Here is a 21,074-nt window from a genome sequence, read left to right as displayed (position 1 = left end):
TCATGTAGAAGTTCCTATTTTCTACCAAATTGCTTAGGTCCAGATTAAAAATATAAAGGCACCTCCCCCGTCATTTTAATCGAAGGTAGAAAAAAAATTTTTGCTAACACACAAATAAGCAGCAGCTTGATTTCGTTTAAATCCACAAATCCAAGCAAGCCAAGGGCCTGGTGTGGTGAGCAAGCGTGTCTGCTGGGCTGTCCTCCCCGCTACCCCCCTCCCCGCCCACGAGCGCTGGCCCAGACCCTCCTCAGCCGAGCCCACTTGGGGCGGCCCAGGCTGGGCAGAATGGAGGTACACGGCCTCAGGCTGGTTCAGAACATCCATGTGTTAATTAACGCAGTAAATAAAACTGTCGGGCCAGCCAAGTGCCTCTGCTGCCTGCTCCGCCTGTTCCAGAAAGATCTTGTGTGGATCTGCCTGGGGAGTCGGGAGCCAGGAGGGCTGTTTTCACTGAGCGGGCACCCCTGCGCTCAACCTGTGTGGGAGCCTTTACAAAACAGATAAACAAGGCTTTGGTCCTTTTCTTTCCCTCAGGACTCCTGGCTGCTTTTGGCTCTAAAGGTTAAGAAGGCCGTGGACCCGTCTGAGCCGCGGGCCCTTGGCTCTGGGGCCGTGGACGGGTCTGAGCCGCGGGCCCTTGGCTCTGGGGCTGTGGACGGGTCTGAGCCGCGGGCCCTTGGCTCTGGGGCTGTGGACGGGTCTGAGCCGCGGGCCCCTGGCTCTGGCTGGCTGTGGACGGGTCTGAGCCGCGGGCCCTTGGCTCTGGGGCCGTGGACGGGTCTGAGCCGCGGGCCCTTGGCTCTGGGGCCGTGGACGGGTCTGAGCCGCGGGCCCTTGGCTCTGGGGCCGTGGACGGGTCTGAGCCGCGGGCCCTTGGCTCTGGGGCCGTGGACGGGTCTGAGCCGCGGGCCCTTGGCTCTGGGGCCGTGGACGGGTCTGAGCCGCGGGCCCTTGGCTCTGGGGCCGTGGACGGGTCTGAGCCGCGGGCCCTTGGCTCTGGGGCCGTGGACGGGTCTGAGCCGCGGGCCCTTGGCTCTGGGGCCGTGGACGGGTCTGAGCCGCGGGCCCTTGGCTCTGGGGCCGTGGACGGGTCTGAGCCGCGGGCCCTTGGCTCTGGGGCCGTGGACGGGTCTGAGCCGCGGGCCCTTGGCTCTGGGGCTGTGGACGGGTCTGAGCCGTGGGCCCTTGGCTCTGGCTGGCTGTCAGGAATAACCGCTCCCGAGCATCTGAGTTAGCAGAGTGTGGACGGGATCTCCCGGGTTGTTTGGCCACCGGGTGTGTCTGCCGCTGGGCTGTGCAAACAGCTCGCAGCCCTGGTGGCAGGCAGGCGGGTGCCTGCGAGGCCGGGACTGGGAGGAGAGAGCCGGAGTCGGGTGCAGGGCTGGAGCCAGGGATGGGGGCGGTGGAGAGGAGCTGCCGCGTCCCTGGAATGTCTACTGGGAGGGATGCAGTGCAAGCGCGGAGCAGCCGCTGAGAAGCAGAGGTAGGGGCTCCCCGGGTTACACGATTCTGACGCCCGCTCCGTGCCAGGACCTCTGCACGTGGTGCGTGTGACGCTCATGCGGAAGCCCTGCAGCCCCAGGACCAGGATGCAGGGTCCCGAGAGCAGCATCCACAGTCAGCGCTTCCGCGTTCTATTCTGCAGTCCCCACCGCGGGGACAGGGCGAGACCGGACCCTCCCGCCCCATCAGCCTCTCCCACCAACACCAGCTCGGCTCAGCGGGCAGCGGGCAGAGGGCAGGCTGGGCAGCTGGGCTCGGCCAACAGAGCAGGGAGGGGACAGGTCCCCAAAGCAGGCGGAGTGGGGGCCTCCATGGGGGCTGCAGGTAATCAGTGTCAGGGGCAAGTTCCAGGTGGCAGCGGGCAGGCGGGCGGGTGGGCACAGGGGCAGCTCAGAGGCATGGCCCCAGGTTGGACAGGGAGCAAAGAGAGAGTAAAGGGGACGGGGAGCCACTGGCTGGTTTACTGCGTCTGCCCAGTGTGCAGGGGCCAGTCACCCCCTTCGCTGGCGAGAGACTGACCCTCGAGTGCCACCGTGGGTCCACGCGGCCACAGCAGTGCTGGGCGCCCACCTGCAGCAGACCAGACCCCAGGCAGCTCTGGAGTTAACTTCCCCCTCTCTCTGGCCGGCCTCTCTGGTGTTGTGGTCCCACAGTAGACAGGAGAGAGCTTTCTGATCCGCCAGCCAGCAAGGACTGAAAGAGTATTTTCTTCCTTTCATTAGCTTTACCTGATTTTTAAAAGCCCCATGACATGCTTGGTGCCCGGGAGCCTCCTCCTCTGAACACGTTATTCAGACCACTCTAAACCCGAGTGCAGCAGCACGTGCCACACCGGGCATCGTGTGGCGACCTCGAGGTTCAGGGGGTGCCCCCACCAGGCCCACCCTCTTCCCCACTCTCCTCCCTGACCTTCACCCGCACCCAGACCCCCACTTCCTGGCCTCTCCCCCGCCAGCTGCGCTGGGTGGCCTTGCTCCAGGTGGCCTTCCTGACCCTGCAGCCGGCCACCACCCACCACGCCGTTCGTGGACGGTCGGAGTGCCGGGCAGCGCAGGCAGGGCCCACCCAGATGCAGTCCACTGTTGGTCCTGTCTTGTCTGTGCTTCTGCATCTTCATCCCAGCCTATCTGTGGGTACGGTGGGGAGCCTCCTGCTTTGATCAGGGATCCCATGGCCTCCGCTCCGTAGGAGACATCCCCCCACCTACAGACGCTCCCACCCTTCCACAGATGTCCCCCACTCATCCAGGGAAGCCTTGGGAGGTGACCCTCTCCTGCTGGCCTGTGGTCCAGAGTCTGCCCCATCCCGGGCTCTCCCTGTCCTTCCAGAAGGCTGCCCCTTCTTGTCCCGCTGGCCTGACACGTGCTGAGGTCCAGCATCTCCACTCTCCACAGTCGACTGGTGGTGCTTGTAGGTCAGTCCTTACTCTCTTATCACAGTCTGGACACTGTGCCTGACCCCAGCATCCCGATTGCACGTGGAGAGCCACAGCGTAGGGCCAGAAACGGACAGATGAATAATTATAATAAAGTGGGCAAAGTGAGCCGAGACACGTGCAGCGTCCGGCGTCCAGAGGAGACCAAGCTGACTTCCTGTGGGAGCTGGGAAAGATTTCCGAGAGGAGGTATTGAATTGAGTCTTGAAGGATGCAAAGGAGTTTGCCTGGTGGCCGTGGGGATGCGCTTAGGATACAGACCCGGGCCCTTTGTCTGTGTTGTTGTCTCAGTGACTGTAAGCTTCCGGGGGGCAGATGCTGTGAGTTCTGAGGGAAGGTGGTCACAGTGGCCTCACTGTTGTCTGTGATGTTCAAGGTGTCGGGGGCCCCCAGCCCATGGCCCGCACGCCACATGCTTTTTGGCACGCTGGCACTTCTGGGGGGCTTCCCTGTGATCGGCCTCGACTATCTAGCAGAGCGGCCAGGAAGGGGGCGGATGCCGGGGGTGGGGGTGGGAGGAGACTGGGGGATGGTGGTGACCGAGAGGCTGGCTTCAAGGATGGAAGAGGGGAGCCGAGGGGCTGCCCGAGGGGCGGTGGTCATCGGGGGCCGAGCCTCTTCCCTGCACTCTCCCTCCGGGTAGTTAAGTCACGGAGAGCCCTCTAACTCGTGAGCTTCCCCAGGCGCCTGGCCAAGCTTTCCTGGCGACTTCCACGTGTCTGCAGCTGGGAGACTGAGCTCTGAGGGCTCCCCAGGGGCCCGGCTGCTCCTCCCTGCTTCCGGCCCAGCCTCACCCCAGGCCGGCCCAGGTTCCCCCTCATAGCTGACGGGCATTGGAGTGCAGGTGCCCCGTGGCAGACCAGGGTGGGGTGGCCGGGCCCGGGGGTCGGGCAGTTCTTTCTAGAACTTCTCTTCAGGCCGGGCAGCAGGGGCAGGAGAAGCCCTACCCCAGAGGGGCTTCCAGAGGTGCCCTCCCCCGTACCCGGCAGGCAGGACTCCGGGAGAGGAAGGCCTGCGTCCAAGAGCAGGCCCTGTGCCAGCCTGAGTGCTACCTATGAGTGCCATTGTTGAGCGCTTGCTGGATGCCGGGGGCTGTGCCTGCCGCCTTGCTGGTTTCCTCCAGCGTCTGGCTCCTGCCCGCTTGGCGCTGCCCTCGTCACCAACCCAGAGCCTTCTACGGAGGAGAGAGCAGGGTCGGAACTGCAAGATGTGGGGCAGTGGGGCAGCCTGTCCAGGATCGTCCATCTGGCTGTCGGCTCTCGTTCACTTTATTTACGCGCATCCTGCCGTGCGCCAGGGAGGATTCCCGGCTCCCTGTCGCTTAGTCCTGTACTTACCCTGGCGGGACAGCAGCCGGTGGACAGGCTGTGTGGGTCCCTTCCCCCTCCAGGGACGAGCTCACCTTAGGGCCCCTTGGTGCCTCGCCTGGCGCCCACCATGCTGAAAGCAGCCCTCTGGCTGTTTGGAACTTCCAGCATCGTGGGGTCGGATTCTGGCATAGGAAGCTCTATCCCAAGGAGGCTTGTGAGGCAGTGCTTGGTTGTCCGTGCCCTTTGGGGGCCAGAGCACGAAGGGTGGCGGCTCAGCCCTGTACGTGTGATACCCTCCGCCCTCCTGGGCAGGAAGCGGATTCGAAGACCAGGGGTGGGCTGGGCTGGGCTGGTGAGGATGAGGCCAGTGCAGCCTCGGGCAGACAGCCACGTGGGAGCCTTGCTGAGCCCTCGCAGTGGCTCTGTGAGCCTTTCCTGCTCCTTAGATGGATGGGGAAACTGAGGCTCAGAGGGTGTAGCCCGGTGCAGAGCAGGATTTGAACCCAGACCTGCTCGAAGCCTGTGGCCTTTCCCCCTCACCACGCTCTCTTCCAAGCTAGTCTCACCGGTCCAAAAAAAAAAAAAAAGTCATCCTTTCTTTATGTTTTTTTTCTTAAAATAAAAAAATAATAATTTTTTTTTTTAAGTTTTTTTTTTTTTTTTTCTTATTTATTTATTTTTGGCTGTGTTGGGTCTTCATTTCTGTGCGAGGGCTTTCTCTAGTTGCGGCGAGCGGGGGCCACTCTTCATCGCGATGCGCGGGCCTCTCACTATCGCGGCCTCTCTTGTTGTGGAGCACAGGCTCCAGACGTGCAGGCTCAGTAGCTGTGGCTCACGGGCCTGTTGCTCCGCGGCATGTGGGATCTTCCCAGACCAGGGCTCGAACCCGTGTCCCCTGCATTGGCAGGCAGATTCTCAACCACTGCGCCACCAGGGAAGCCCAAAAATAATAATATTTTGAGAACGTAACCCATGCACATAGTGAGAAAATCACACAGGACAGAGGATGTAGAGTGAATTGTGTGCCCCCCGCCTGACCCCCGGCCCCCGTTCTGCAGAGGCAGCCGCTGCCCAGTTCCCTGGCTGATTTTGGAAAAGCAGAGATATAGCTCTGAGCACAGCTAGGGATCATAAAGACCTGGGTCGTTAAGAAAATGTTCAAATAGATTTAGTGTAATTTTTATTTTTTTTCCAAGGAAGTGAATAGTCTGTCTTAATGAAGTTTTAATCTCAAACAGGATTAGAGCAAAAAAGTGTTCTCTGTTTAAGATGCTGCTTTCCTGTGGCCCAGAGTCCGGGTTCGGGCAGCTGGTGGGCTTCTCAGGCTGCATGGGTAGCAGGGCTCCGGGGTGGCGGTATGAAGGGGGTCAGGGGGAGGCTGTGCCTGCAGGGCCTCTGGGGAGGGAAGGCGGGGGAGGGGCGTGCCGTCGGGGTGTCCCCAGCCCCCCTGGCCCCATGCGCTCAGCCTCCTGCGGCCTTTGTGCCCACCTCTCCCTGGCGGCCTCCGGTCTGGACCCTTCCCAAGACATTTCCCGTTCCGGCTGTGTCTCATACGTGCTGTGTCTAATGTTCTTCGAAGATGATCTCAAATCGAATTAAACCGACGGTGGTGACAAGTTGAATACCGTGGAGGACCTTCTGATGGGCCCCAGGCTCCCTCCGGCCTGTGCCCCACGCCTGCCCTGGACCCACACGGGCCTGTTCTATGGGCTCTGGCTTGCCGTGCCGCCTCCTACAAACCTTCCTCCTCTCAAGGGTCACTGTTTCGGGGCCACATGCAGGATGTTTCGATGGCCTTGGCAGTGGTCACCCACTCTCCTGGGTTCCTTTCTCTTGGCTCTCCAGGCTGGTCCCCTCTCCTCTCAGAAGCACTAATGTTGTGGGCGTGTAAGTGTCTCCTCTGCTATGGGACTCTGCAGCCTCTGCTGTAACTTGGGGCAGTGCTGGTGGAGGATCCGGGGGAGGGGGCCTTTGCCTCCAGCTTTGCAGCTTAATTATGCGATGCTTCTGCCTCCCTCCAGAACCTTCACCGAGTCCCCACAGGCTGCACCAACCTATTCCGCTGTCTGGAGCTGGGCCAGGGTTCACTGCTCTGGGGGGACTCGCTGGGTCTCATAGCCCTGGGCATAGAGCGAGGGAGGACGCTTGCCCAGAGGCCCTCGGTCCAGCTGGCGCATGAGGATGCCCAGGCGGGGGGTCTCGCAGGAGCTGGGTGTGCCGGTCGGCTGGGCTCTGCCAGCTGCCGGGAAAGGGGCCCCTGCCGGGCTGGCACTGGGCGGGGTGGGCTGGGAGTCGTTTGGGGGAGGGGCGCCCCTTCCTCGCACAGAGGCTGGGCCTCATGACCGGGTGCTGGGTGTTCACCGGGGGATTAATGGGCTCCCTGCCTCTGTTTCCCATTTCTCCCCCAGGGGGGCTTTCTCTGTGGTCCGACGCTGTGTCAAGCTCTGCACCGGCCATGAGTATGCAGCCAAGATCATCAACACCAAGAAGCTATCCGCCAGAGGTAGGGAATGGCTGTGCTGGCTGGCGTGGGCTGGGGGCTGGGGGCCGGGGCTGGAGCCCATGCTGAGGGATAGGGCTCGGCCTGTGGCTCACGGGGGGGCACAGATGGAGCGGGATTCGTGGCCACAGTGGGACGTGAACGGTGCCCGTGGCCGAATGCGGCCGGGAGGGAGAGGCACCCGCACACCCTCACATCTGGAATTGCACTGTTGCTCTGGTTTGGGGGCTCGCGGAGCCCCTGCCTCACCTCCCCAGGGCTGGACGGGGAGAGGCGTGCGGCCAGGTGGCTGAAGTGATCAGGTAAGGTCGTCTGCCCAAGAACTGTGGGCCAGAGGGGGACTCGGTGACCTGAAGACTTTGGGTGACAGGGCAATGCTTGAGGGGCGGCATGAATGGCACGTTTCCTAACTCAGCCCCCGCTGGTCTTCCGGACGCAGGGATGCACGTGGGGGCTCATCTGCCTAGGCTGGGGAGGGCTCGGGGGTCTGCAGGGGTGGGCGTGGTGCTGGCCCCGGGGCATGTGGCCTCACCCCATCCCGCACCGTCCAGAGCCCTTGCTGGGGGATGGCCCGTTCTGGGCAGACGGACAGACCCCTGCCCTCTTGGGATCCAGTGGAGTTCCACGTGGTGGGGATGAGGCGGGACGTCGGGGCAGGGGATGACATGGGGCGACAGGGCCAAGGTGGAGGTGCCGCTCTGAGCAGGTGATGTCAGAGCACAGAACCGAGGGGACAGGGGGCCGGGAGCCAGGCAGGGGGTCTGGTGGGGCCTCCAGCGTGGGTGTGGAGGCGTGGGCCGTCCCAGTGAGGTAGCAGCACCACTGCCGCCCCCTGCGCTGGGGGGAGCCCACGGATCTCCAGCCCCCGGCTCAGAAAGGAGGGGCTGGGTGACCCCCTTGGCAGAGGGAGCTAAGCTAAGCCCCTGGTCTGACGGTCTCCCACCTCCAGGCACACCCATGACCCCACTTAGCATCCAGACACAAATGTGAGCCAACAGAGAGGCTCTTTCTCTGCAAAGAGGCCCTGACCGTAGGCAGTCCTGGCCCGAATCCCTCCCCGAGGCTGGTGCTGAGAACGCCTCCGTCTGTAGGGTCTGCAGTTTCCAGCCTGGCGGCCTGTGTGGGCAGGCGGCTGAGCCCGCTGTGCGGTTCGCTGAGCTGCGTGTAGGTGTTGTTTGGACGCCTGCTGTGTACCAGGCCTTCGGGGCTGAGTGTTTCCAGGGACGGGCGCCGCTGTTCCAGCCTAGCCGAGGGGCTGGTTGTGCTCGGGTGATGAGGATGACACAGAGCCCCACAGAGACAAGAGTCTGCGAGCCAGACAGCCCTGGGGCGTGTGTGTTGGGAAAGCTCAGATCCCGCAGCTAAACTGTGATCATAATAATAATGCACAAGCTAATATTTACCGAGCGTTTGCTGTACGCATGGTGCCGCCAGATGCAGGGCAGCTTCTGTGTTCCCTGACACTGGATGGGCGGCACTGGTGAGCCACCAGTGTCATGTTTTCGGGGGGATGTGTCCGCATATGTGGAGTTTCTAAAGCAGGAGGAACATTCCACTTCATTCCATAGGTTGGTGCCAGGCCACAGGAGGAGAGAGAGCCCACCTTCAGAGGTCCCGTGGACTAATGAGGGACACCCTCACTCATCCACCAGCTTTACCTAGCCTCTCCTAGTCAGTGCCCAGCACTGAGGACGGGGTGATGAGCAAACACACCCAAACAAGCCACTACAGCCCCATTCGAGGGGTGGGAGCACAGGGGACAGAACAGGGAGGTTGGATGGGTCTTGAAGGATGAATAGGAGTTTGTGAAACTCAGGCAGAAAACCACCTGGGTGTGTTTCCATGAAATCACGCAGCTTCTTTCAAGGAACCTCATGCTCCCCTGTTTCTACCCTCAAAGTGTTCTATAAATCGGGAGGATCAAGGGCAGTGGAAGTCTGAAATGCCCTGCGTGCTCCACAATTACCACCTGCTCTTTCTTCCGCCGCTGCAGTAGCAGGCCTGCTGCCCACTTCCTGAGAGCCAGCCTGCTTTCTGCCATTGAGTCCCGGAGGCTGGGCCCCCGGAGACCCCTGCTAAGGGCGCCTCCGCGGAGGTGTGCAGACCTGAGGCTCCGTCAGCCCTGCGCCTGGCCTCAGTCTCCTTCCTGGCTGGGTGCAGCCTGGGTTGGATGGTGGCAGGCGGCGCCGCCAGCCAGGACTGGTCTGGAATCGAAGCAGCCAGCCCTTGTCTGTTGTCACCTTCCCTCGGGACCACTTTCCGGGCCAGGGAAGCCAGGACACCCCCTGCTTTGCCTCTACTCTTGGGCCCCTGCATTGCCCAGGTCTGTGGACGTCTTGGGCATTTTTTCCCCCCGTTTACCTCGTTATTATGGAAAATTTCAAACATCCCCAAATATAGAAAAAATGATAGAAGGAGCCCCCAGCTTCGACACAACAGTTTTCATCTCCCAGGCAATTTTGTTTTCAACTGTAACCCTCCGCATCTCCCACCCCTGCCCATATATCTTGCAGCAGATCCCAGACCGGCCACCATTTCACCCATAGTGTTCAGCATGTTTCTGTAACGGAAGAGGATTCGGAAAACAACTGGCCACCTCCCTGTACAGGGACCCAGGGATCTTCTGATCCTCTCCAGCCCCTTTCGGGGCTTTCCGAGCTGAGCGGGCAGCGGAAGGGGTGAGGGGAGAGGGTCTTGGGCCCCCGACGCTCATCTTTACGCTGAGTGTGGGCCAGCAATGGGGCAGACAGGCTGCTGGGTTTGGTCTCGTCGCCGCACGGCCCTGACCACCTCGCTGTATGACCCTGGCCGTGTTACTTAGCCGCCCTGTACCTTAGTTTCCCCAGCCGTAAAATTGGGATAAATCTGCTACCTCCCTCAGGGGGCATTGTGAGGGTGAGAGAAGAACTAAGGTGCTTGGAAGGAGCTGGCTGAGTGTGGTGCTGCCAGGGCACCCGCTGCCTTCTTCCCCATTTCTTGCCAGACTATCCTGCCCAGCCTGCAGGCTCCAGGACTCCTCCTCCAGGAAGCCTCCCTGGGTCCTCCCATCCAGCTTGGAAACCCCCAGGTCCCGAAGCAGTCACCTTAGGCATGTCGTCATTGATCACTTGCTCCTTGAGGGCAAATGCAGTGGGTTCATCTCTGCGCCTTCCCAGCTCCCAGCCCAGAGCCTGGGAAAACACACGTAGGAACATCCCACCCTCTCCTTACCACCCTTTGGGGGCTGGCCCCATAAAACCCAAAGTTCTCACCTGGCCTGACACTCAGCCTTCGGCCCTGTGTTCTCCTTCCCTCCCAGCAGCTCTGCTCAGGCACTTGGTCTTTTCTGGTTCTGTACACCCCAGGGCCTTTGCACCTGCCTTCTCTCTGGAAATGCTTAACTCCTGTTGATGACACTTCCTCAGAGGGGTTTCCCCTGAGCCTCCAGTGGGAATCTGGGACCTAAGCACCCTGTTTTTATTTTATGGCTGTCTCTCCCACGAGACTGCCAGGACTTCATCTGTTTCATTCACCACTGTGTCTTCCACACCCTGCTCAGGCCGACAGGTGGTGAGCTCTCCATGTTTTTGAATGAATGAATGAATGTTTTGAGTGAATGGATTTTGAATGAGCAGATGGGTAGTCTGTGCTGGAGTGAGGTTAGTCTCCCAGGTGTGAAGTTGGGATAGGGACTGGGTCGAGTGAGGTCTAGAAGAGGGTTTGCTGCAGGGTCGGGTTTGCAGGGGAGGCCCCTGGTCCCTGAGCACCTGAGCATTTGGGAGGTCCAAGTTCAGGAGAAGTTCCGTGGTGAAGCCTGAGGGTGGTCGGGAAGCAGGGAGGGGAGGCCTGGAGCCCACCGCTCCTCCCTGAATCCTGGTGATCACCGTGCAGCCTGCACCTGTGTTCTGCAGGGTCAGACATGCTCCCAGCAGAGAGTCCTGACGCCAGACCGGCTCCCTTCCCAGAAAGGCCATTTCAGAGATGCTTGCCTCACCTGTTGTCCTGGAAGGTGCGGGTGGAGGGGAGCGGCCCATGGGTGGGGAGGAGGATGCCAGGCAAGTGCCCTAGAAAGAGGGAGAGTGAGGAAGTGGAGACTGGACCCAGAGGCCAGAGGGGAGGCCCCACTTGTGCCGGCTTCATATTCAGTGCAGTGTGGAGTGGGCTCGCTCAGCCCTGCGGGGAGGGTGTCCACTCCTGGGCTGAGGAGACAGGCTTAGTCCTTCAAGGCCTCCAATGGTAGAGCAGCAGGAGGAGGCCGCTGGTGCTGGACGCAGAAAAACTGTCCCACCCGGTAACTGGCAGTTCCTGGGGCCACGAGGACACTGCAGATTACACCCAGCTTGTGCCAACGGCAGTAAGAGTTAGATTTTTTAAATTTAATACTTAATTAAATAGAGGATTGTGAGGCATTCAGAGTCTGTGAATGTACTGAATAATGAGAGATTATTAAACTACTGTTAACAAAATCAGTTAGAGGAAAATTAATTGACGGGGTGGGGGGATAAGGAGACCATCAGGCGCATGAGTCTTAAAAAGATTTCCTGTTGTTCCTGCGTCCCCCTCCCGCTCCCCTTGCTCACTGTCCGCACTAAGTGGCTGTTCTTGGGGCTGGTTCGTTGGCCTTTGGAGGGAGCCCCATGCACTGAGCTCCATTAGCACTTACTGGCCCCCAGCGTCCAGGGAGCAGGTGTCCCAGAAATGACCCCGGTCTGCGGCTGAACTCGGGGGAAGGACCCTGCACAGGAACGAGGGCTTCGGCATTTATTGTGTCCTGACCCTCAGCAGCAGTTTTCACGAGGTCGGTGGTGGGTGCCCCATTCCACAGACGAGGAAACCAAATCCCACAGAAGCAGAGACTTGCTCAGGATCCCACAGCTGTAATGAGCAGAGCCTGGGACACAGGCGGCTCTAGATTTCACCCAGCTGCGGAGGACCCGGGGTGGATCAGGTGTGGGGCTGACCTCACAGGTAGAGCTGACCTCACAGGTGGGGGGCTGACCTCACAGGTAGGGGCCTGATCTCACAGGTGGGGGGTCTGATTTCAAAGGTGGGGGGCTGACCTCACAGGTATGGGGCTGATCTCACAGGTAGGGGGCTGATCTCAAAGGTGGGGGGCTGACCTCACGGGTGGGAGGCTGACCTCACAGGTATGGGGCTGACCTCACAGGTAGGGGGCTGATCTCAAAGGTGGGGGGCTGACCTCACAGGTGGGAGGCTGACCTAACAGGTGGGGCTGACCTCATAGGTGAGAGGCTGACCTCACAGGTAGGGGCCTGATCTCACAGGTGGGGGTCTGATTTCAAAGGCGGGGGGCTGACCTCACAGGTGGGAGGCTGATTTCATAGGTGGGGCTCACGGCACGGGTGAGGGGCTCACGGCACAGGTGAGGGACTCAGCGCACAGGTGAGGAGACAGGCCACCGACGATGAGATCGGGGGCTCACTTCTGAGCCTCCTCCCGCCCCCAGGCTGATGCCCAGTTTACCCCCAGCTACCTTCGCCTGGGGCCACCCCCTCCGCAGGGCCTGTGTGGCCCCTTCTGCCTTGGGAGGCACCCCTGCCGGAGCTGGGACAGGGAGGAGCTGTCTGGCCTCTAGGGGCCCTGGGGCTGAGCCTGCACCCCGGCCAAACCCGCCCGGAACCCTTCGCCCAGCAGGAACCGGGGGCTCTCCTGCTGCAGCCGGCGCTGCCGCTTTCCTGTCGGCCCCCCGCGACCCACAAACGCGAAGACGACCGAGTCAGAGGATAACGGGCGCCGGGGAATCCGCGGAACCGGGTTACCGGAGGACGCGGCGCCGCATTGCAGGGTCGGCTGAGCATGCGCCTCGGGCGCTGGGCTCCCCTCCCCTCCCCCCTCGGGCACCCCTCCCCAACCTGGGCACCCCTCCCGCCTACTCCGCGGCCCCGCCCCTGCCCCTCCCTGGCAGCTCCCAGCGCCCCAGGGGCGGAGTCAGGGCCTCGCTGTATAATGTCCCAATTTCAGATAAACAATATTTTTTTAGAATATGTCCCAAACCCCCAGCCAGCTTTTGGTCGACGCTGCTCTCGAATCGGGGCTCCAGGGGACCCTGGGCAGTGGGAGGGGTCTTCCTAGGGACCCGGAGGGTGGGTGGAGTAGGAGAGTCCCTTCCTTTGCCCCAGGATCAGTCTTTAACTGGACACACCCATCCCTCCCGGGTTCTGTTGCCAGGACTTGGGTTTTTGCGGAGTTGGGGGCACCACCTGTAGGTGGGGAGGGAGTAAGAAGAAAAGTTGGGGGCTCTTGTGGGCGAGGGGGACCCCCCCCAGTCCCATGCCAGGGGGAGGATGGGGGAGCAATGAGGGAACCGGCTGCGGTGGCCGGATTTAGAAGTAATTTGAATTTCAGATAGGCCGTGAAAAATATTTGAAGACAAATATGTCCCAAACTGCACGGGACATACTTGTATTAGAAAATTATTTGTTTATCTGAATTTGGGGCATACTTATATTAAGAAAACCTTGTTGCTTACCTGAAATTCAGATTTAACTGGTCATTTTGTGTTTTATCAGGCAATGCCAAACAGAGTCGTTGAGAGAAGAGGTCTTTGTCATTAATTCATTAATCAAATAGGCTAAGTCAAAACTTCCCCAAACTGGGGTGAAGGCAGGAGAGGAGAAGAAAAGGGGTGGAGGCCAGGCTGTGTGGGCAGGGGTCCTGGTGGACACCCCCGCCGTGTGCTTGGTGGCCTCACCTGTGAGGAGGAGAGTGTGGCAGCTCCGTGGCCCTGTTCGCTGGTGCTGGGGTGTGTCTGTTTCTGGGGCACGGCTGCCTCTGTGAACCCTGAGTCCCGCGGGCTTGGGGGCCTGAGACCGGTGCTCCGTGAACTCAGGCCACAGCAGTGCCCACCCCATTGAGCTGTAGAGGGTCAAGAGGGGGTGGGGAGGTGGCAGCGCCTAAAAGGTGGACTGGTCCAGGGTTACTGGGAGGAAATCTCCACGAACTCCTGGGCCCTCGTGGGGTTGTTTTATCAGCCATTCCTGTCATTCCCCAGATCTGGGGGGGGTCCTTACCGGCAGCCCTGTGCACCCCACATGCACCAAGGGCCCCCCTGGAGGTGAGCGTAGGGTCAGAGGGGTAGCCGCAGGTTTGAGGACCGCAGCCTCCTGGCCCCCGCCCTCTTGCTCAGCACGGCAGCCCCCGGCTCCCAGCAGGCTGGCTCTCTGTCTCCGCACAGCCTGTCTCCCAGCTCCGGGGTGGGGGGGCGGGGTGGGGTGCAGGGCCCTCTTGGTCTCCCTCCCTTGCGCACAGTAGGTCCCTAATGAACATGATGAAGGGGTGGGGGGAGCAGAGCGCTTTCAACTCAAGAACTGAGCTGGAGGAGGGGACCGTTGGGAGGCGGTGGTCTGGGCCACCAGTAATTCCAGATGGCAGGAGGAGGCTGGTGGGAGGGAGGCGTCCCAGAGGCCTTGCTGAGTCTGAGTAGGACCCTGACAGAATAAGCCCTGCATCCTCTGGGGGCCATGCCCTAGCCTGGAAAGCACGCCGTGCTGTGGCAGTGTCACGGGTGCTATCTTGGGGTGGGCTGTGATGAGACCCTACCCCCGGCGTAGGACCTATTGCACTGGGGCTGGGGAAGGAAGCAGGAAAGGAGGAGGCCACTGGTGAGCTCCTGCTGTCACCATGCCCTACTGCACTGGAGGGTGATGCTGTCCCATTTTACAGTTGACAAAACTGAGGACTCGAGAGGATAGTCATTTTTATTCACATCACCTCCTTTTTGCCTATTAGTCAGTGTGGGAGCCCGCCCTAGGGTCGTGGGCATGACCAAACACAGGATGGGGACCCCGGACAGCTGAGATGGACAGCAGTCTGTATCACACAGGCTCAGAGCCTGGGGAGGACACTGCACGTCACGCAGGCCACTTCGGGTGCACTCGGGGCAAAGTGAGCAGCAGACTGAGGGAGGCAGGCTTCGTGGTGACCAGAGAGTGGGGTGCCCCTGGCTCCCCCGGGGGGATGTGGTTGCTTGTTTGAATAATTCCTTGCTGGCAGGGGACCGAGGCCACCACTTGGGGATAGGTCTGCTCTGCTCCTGGTCTGCCTGGGAGGAGGGCCACTTGGCTGAGTGAGCGGGCTGGGGAGCCTACAGCTAGGCCATTCGGGCCCTCCCGGTTTCACCGGACATCAGGGCAGCACATCACACGGGGCCTCAGTTTCAGGCCTTACATCATGAAATGCCACGTCTGTTTCAAAGCTGAGCTGTGCCCCGTGTTGGGTGATGATGGCTCTGAGCCTGAAAAGGACGACTCTTCCCATGGAGGAGCAGCTGAAAGGCCACAGGGACCGCAGAGTGAGGGCTCTGGGGACCACGTGGCCAGCTGGCAGCCCAGAGGCCTCAGCGCTGCGGTGTGGGGAGCGGCAGGTCGCTGGCCCAGCTCCCATGCACCTGGCGGCTTGTCGTGCCCCTCGAGAGCCCTTTCTTTGTCCCAACGAGGCAGTGGCAGCTGCAGGACCCACACAGGTGCCCTCCCTGGGCTGTGTGGCTGCCGGGTGACGTTGGTGTAATCATTGCTGGTTGCGTGCCGCCTTTTAAAAACAAAACACATACAAGAAGCTACCATGGGAGCCGCTCTTTTCATAATCATGGCTTTGCCAGTGCCCGCCAGGGGCTGAAGCATGACTAGACCTTCCTGGGGACCCCAATGCTGGATGCAGAGCAGGATGGGATGCCCCCAGGGCCCTAGATGCTCCCTGGGTGAGCAGGCTGGGGTCAAGCATGTTAGCCCGTTGAAGGCTTGAGAAGCCCCAGGAGAGAGACCATAGGATGGCTGAGGCCTCCACGACAGCCCCCCTGGCTGGTGGCCCAGCTCCGATGCCCTACCCCACGGCCTTCCTGTGCCCCGTCCTCCATCTGAAAGTTGGAGGCGATGTTAATAACAGCCCTACTTAGCGGGGAGCCCTGGGCAGGTTGTGGGGCCTGTGAAGAGCCCAAGAGCAAGCAGCAGAGGCTAATCCGAGGCGACCCGCAGACGCTCTCGTGCTGTGGAGCAGGGGAACGACCAGCATCTCAGGGCAACGCTCCCCCGTGACCTTCCTCCAGCTCCTGAACCGGCTTGCACCCCTTGACAGTGACCGGATGGTCAGGCCCTGCTGCAGGACCCTGCACTGCCCCTGGGGTGTCGCTCCCACATGTGCCAGCCCCGTGAGCCCTGTCAGGAGGCCAGAGCCACCGAGGCCCCGGCTTGGTGACGTCCTTCCCGAAAGTCCTGTCCTCCCCTGCAGTCTGTCCGTTCTGCACCCAGAAAGGGGATGAAGCTGAGGTCGGAGCCTCCAGGGTCAGCAGGTGCTGGTGCTTACACTTGAACTGGCCTCTGTCTGCCCTGGTTCACCCACCCCCAGGCCTGCTCACCCCCTTCCTGGGACCCTGAGGGCAGGACTGTAGGCAGTAGGGCGAGGTGCGCAGGCTGGAGGGTGCCGTGGGCTCTGTTGTGGACTCCGCTGGGTGCTGTGAATGTCCAGGATGTTCTATCAGAGTCTGACTCGGCAGCTTGGAACCACAAGAGCTTCCGGCCCGTGTTCCCGTGCTCTGTTCCTCTGGACTCTGAAAACTTTGGGACACGTTGAGTTAAGGAGTTGATGCTGGACGGTGAATAGCATGAGCCCGCATGAAGTGGGATGTGGATATCCGTGAGCCTCCGAAGATTCTAGAAAGCTCTCTGTGCCATCCGATGGCGTAGGCGGTGGAGACGGGTGGGAAGGAGAGGAGGGAACCCCGAATGACGCATCCCAGGGCCCAGTGGCGCGGGTCACCTGGGGACAACGGGTCCTTGCCCTTGTCCAACGCAGCCGCGGACCCCCACCTCCCTTTGGAAGAATAGAAGCCCCTGGAGAGGAGACAACTGCTGGGGTCCTGAGTGTCGTGTTGGACGGAGGCTGGAGGAGGGAAGCAAGAAAAGCAGCGAGGATGACAGGCCAGGTGCCCAGCTCTGTGGGCAGGCAGCGGGGAGGGGCTGGCAGCTGGGGTTTCCTCTCTTCCGTGGCCTCTCCCTGGGAACACCCCCCAACCCTTTTCACACACGGGAAACAGACTCAGAGAACAAGGCTTGGTCCCGTTCAGGGCCCTGTGTCCAGTGTCCCCGTGGCCACCGAGCCCGGCCCATAGGCGAGCCTGCCACGCCCCAGCTTGATGATGTTGGTTTGGGTTCACTGCTGGTTTAGCCTGGATGGAACGGGAGCCTGGGCAGCCCTCCACCCTGTGGAGCCAACAGCTGGACAGCCAGGATGGGACGTGGGAGCTGCCCCCGGCCCTGCAGGCTACGGCTGTCCTCGGACGTCGTGAGGTGGGCAGTGTGGGCATCTGACCTCCCCCCCGGGGGAGGGGCGGCACTGTCTCTGCTGGTGCAGGACCCCTGGCTTTGGTCACACCCACCCGGGTGAGGACAGGCGAGGCAGCCAAGGACAGGGGCTGCTGCCTGAACTCCCCGCGGCCGCCGTCCTCCAGCCGCACCCGCACCCGCATGCTGCATGTTCAGGCAGGTGATTCTGTAGACATGTCACCCTCTGGGGGCTGGCCACACGCACACTCCCACACCCCACAGCCTGAGGGCCGGCCGGCCCTGTCCACCCCTTCCCTGTGGGCATCCTTCTCCCCTGGGGCCTTGGCCACAAGGGAATGGATGGTGACCCCGGGGCGGGGGCTTGACCCCAACCTGACGCTCAGATCCCTGCCGACTCGGTGTTCAGGAGCTGCTGAGTTTGGCGGAGTGTCCTGGGCAGCAGCCACGGTGGCCCACGATCTCCAGTCGGTTCCCTGACATGTCCCAGCCTCCCATGTCCCAGGCCAGGACCCCAGCAGAGCCCTCTGCCATCCCCTCGTCCCCAGCTCTCCCTGGCCAGGTCGTCCTCCAGCCAGGGTGGGCAGGGGGGCAACTGCAGAAGCCCGCGGAGACCCTTGTGCAGGTGGGGTCTCCCCAGTGAACACAGCCCGCCCGGCCCCAGGGGCTAGGGGGGTCCAGTAGGCATCGGGGAGGAGAGAGCGTCCCTGAACCCCTCCACGTGCCAGGTGGTGTGGGCTTTCCACGCGGGGTTTCATGTTCGGTCCAGCCTGACCTGTCCTTACTGCTGACTTCCCGGGACGTGGCCGCACTTGTCCTAGGCCGAGCCCCGGGGAGAGAGAGGCAGCCCCTCCTCATGCCCGGGCCTCCTGTCTTCCCCCCGCCGCCCCGTCCTTCCTGTTGCCTGTGCCCGGCGCCTCGCGGGTGTCCTTCTGCCGGTGACAGCACTGCTGCTGCTCCTGGCAGCGGGCGAGGGGCCAGGCGCCCACCCACGTCCCTCCTGTTGCCCTTCTGCTGGCTCCTCTCACCCCCCAACCGCCCCGCTCTGCTGTGAGTCACCCACAGCCGGGCAGCAGGTGGCGGCTGGGCGGGCGGCCGTCACTGGGGGGCTGTGAGGGAGGCCCCCAGCCTCGGGTCCAGTCCTGGCCTCAGGACTCTGAGCTCCTCTGGGTGCCTGTTTCTCGACCGTGTGCCCCACCCTGCAGGGTGCAGCAGGGCCCGCGATCATCCTCTCCCACCTCCAAGGGCTGCATCTCCCCCCCCTGCCCTCAGCAGCTACCTCTTCATTCTTGACTCAGCTCGGGCTGCCCCCACCTGGGGGTCCCTGCCTGGGGGACCCTGCCTGGAAGGACCCGCTCTGTTGAGGAGTTAGTTCGGGGCGGGGAAGAGCCGGTTTGAGTCTCTCTCTGCCGTTCCACAGGGAGTTATTGAAGTCAAAGTTAATGCTTACGGTGAGTGGACAGCGCCCCCCTGTGGTCACGTTTGGCAGCGCCTGTCTCTTCCTGCCCCTTGGGGTCCCCTGACCCATTCCCTTCGCGGTGGTGGGTGCCAGCCATGGCACAGTGACAGCCCCAAGAGGGCCCCTCCCCGCCTCCTAGGGGTTCCTGGGGGCCCCTGGGGTCTGGGAACTGCCATCCTGTGTGGGGTGTGCACCCAGCGTGAGGCGTGCAGGGCTGCACGGGGTCACCTCCCTTCCCGGGTCACCCGGCGCCACCCCTCGGGGACCCCCAGAGTGCAGGGTAGGCCTGCACAGAGATCAAGGCAGAATCAACCAGAAGCTTCCAGGTCCCGCGTTGCTGGGGCACGGGCTACAGAGCTGAGGGTATGGAGCCTCAGGGGCTGTGACGGGAGCTCAGGCAGGTGACAGCTGGTGATGGCAGGTCCAGTGTAGCTGGTGTCTTTGAGTAAAGTGTTTTTTGTTTTGTTTGATAAGCGCTTTTATAGAGTATAAGTGAATGCTGTGTTTTATCGGTGGGGTGTTTCTCTACTAGGAGAAATAAATAGCTTGTTTCTGCTTCTGCCGACCCCCTCATGGGAGCAGGTGTAAGTGTCGCATGCACGTCAGGTTGCCCCAGAGGCAACAAGACAGTCGCTTTTTGGCTACAGGCCCCCAGGCACTTAGGCTGGTCTCCATGTGGGGTGCAGATCCGTAAGGCCCCCGAGCATTTAAGAGATGGCTGAACTCAGGAGTTCCCTAGAGCTTCACATCAGAGGGGGTGTGAGAACCGAGTCTGTGCCCCCATGAATGGCAAGCTCCTCCAAAACCCCACTCCGGTGTCCCCCGTTGAGTCTCCTTCAGGCAGCACCATCCCCCGCACCCCGAGTCTGCTGTCCTCAGGGCTCACGGCACTGCTGCACCTGCTCCTTGGGACCCAGGACCGGTGTCCCCTGGGTCCCCAGGACACGGTCAGTGCTAGCCTTGGGTCCGTGGCGGGGAGGAGGGCGGAGAGGTCTCGCCGTGACAGGGTGGGGTTCTGGAGGCTGGCGGGGAGTTTAGCTTGTGCCCTCATTCTCTGGCTCCCCGTTTTTCCATATCCTATTTCAGAGGTCACCCTCAGACCCCAGAGGCAGGGCACGTGAGGGGTGATGCAGGGACCGACCCTGGAAAGGGGGCCCAACGCCCTCTGGGGACAGGATGCGTGGGGGTGTCAGTGGGGTGGATTCTCGGGGCTCACTTGTCCTTGCTTTCAAACCTGCACAGGCGTGGCACACGTTCCGAGACACGTACCAATGCTCCATAACAAAACGCCAGCCGACGTGGTAGCAGGGCCACGAGCAGCAGGTGCCTGGGCCTCAGGGCAACTCCGGGCACCCGGACCCTCAGGGCACCAGGCCACAGCCCTGGGAGGGCCCTTTCGAGCCTCTTGGCTGGGCTCAAGGCACCGTGGCCTCCACAGCCCTGGCAGGTGCCTGGTTGGCCCCTCCTGGGGTCACCCGCTGCCTGCGCATCGCTGCAGTGGGCACGGCAGGGTCTGGCTGCTCAGGAAGACTCTTGGGACCTCCCTCAGGAGGGGGTACCGGGCTGGGGTGCCCGGGGTGCTGATGGGTCCTGGGTGGGATGGGCAGCCTTTTGACTGCGTTCTCTCCACGGGCCTGCTTGGTGGTCACTGCCGTGGTCTTCCGAGTCCAGGCAGGTCCCTGGGGCCAGGGCCCCGGGAAGGAGGGAGACTGGGTGCGGCAGTTCTGAGAGGTCACAGAGCTTGCTCAGGGCTGCTGGCCGGTCCCGCGTGCTGCTGCCCGCCGGGGGACGCGGTGGGGTGGAGGTGTCCTCCCAGCTTCCCACTGGTGGTGTAGAGCCAAGACACACTTCTTGCCAACCGGACTGGGTTAACTTAAACCCACCATGTCTATGGTGGGTTTTACGATGTTCCTTTGGACATTCAGAGATGATGCCTCAACTTTGTAGAAAGAAAATCATAGGATGCGGGCAGAGTTAGGATGCTGGGTTCTTCCTCACATGGCCACGTGCCGGGCCCGAGATGGGCCTCCTGGGCCGGAGAAGGGCAGCCTCCTCCTCCAGCCCCTTCTTGTGGCTTCTGGTTCCCATCTGAGGTCATGGAATATCAGCTTAGATTTTTAATTCCAGGGCAAATGTTACCATAGCGGGTTTTATGACACACCCTCATCATATTTACCCAGTGGCTTTGTGCTCTCTGGAGACAGGATCAAACTTCTAAAAAAAAAAACCAATATTTTTCCCTATGATAAAAGTAACACAAGATTGTTGTCCAAGTTGGGGAAAAAATATAAAGAATAAAAGTTACCCGTAATTCTGCCACCCAGAGTGAAGCAATTACTATCTTGATGTGATGTACACACTTGGACTCTTACCAGCTTGGACCACGTGTTGTGATGCAGAGTTTCAGAGCTGCTTCTGGCTGAGTACTGCTGGGCCCAATACGGAAAGGGGACAGCCGGGAGCGTCAGTGACCTGCCTGGCCATGGGGTGGACACCAGCACCTGGGCTGGGCAGCCTGGTGTCTCTTCTTTTTTTTTAACATCTTTATTGGAGTATAATTGCTTTGCAATGTTGTGTTAGTTTCTGCTGT

At 61.3% G+C, this 21,074-nt stretch overlaps 1 protein-coding gene across 13 annotated transcripts in view; it reads left to right on the top strand.

Moving 5' to 3' along the window:
- CAMK2B (calcium/calmodulin dependent protein kinase II beta) overlaps positions 1-21,074 on the top strand; it is a 94,672-nt gene that overhangs the window by 28,497 nt on the left and 45,101 nt on the right. For all 13 annotated transcript variants that reach the window (XM_036863304.1, XM_036863299.1, XM_036863301.1 and 10 more), the window contains exon 2: positions 6,660-6,754. In XM_036863304.1, coding sequence (XP_036719199.1) covers positions 6,660-6,754 — 95 coding nt within the window. The remainder of the gene's footprint in view (positions 1-6,659; positions 6,755-21,074) is intronic.

Source organism: Balaenoptera musculus, chromosome 9 (genome assembly GCF_009873245.2).
Source record: "Balaenoptera musculus isolate JJ_BM4_2016_0621 chromosome 9, mBalMus1.pri.v3, whole genome shotgun sequence".
Lineage (NCBI taxonomy): Eukaryota > Metazoa > Chordata > Mammalia > Artiodactyla > Balaenopteridae > Balaenoptera > Balaenoptera musculus.
The sequence above is the reverse complement of the archived record's forward strand: the minus strand, read 5'-3'. Positions and strand labels throughout refer to the sequence as shown.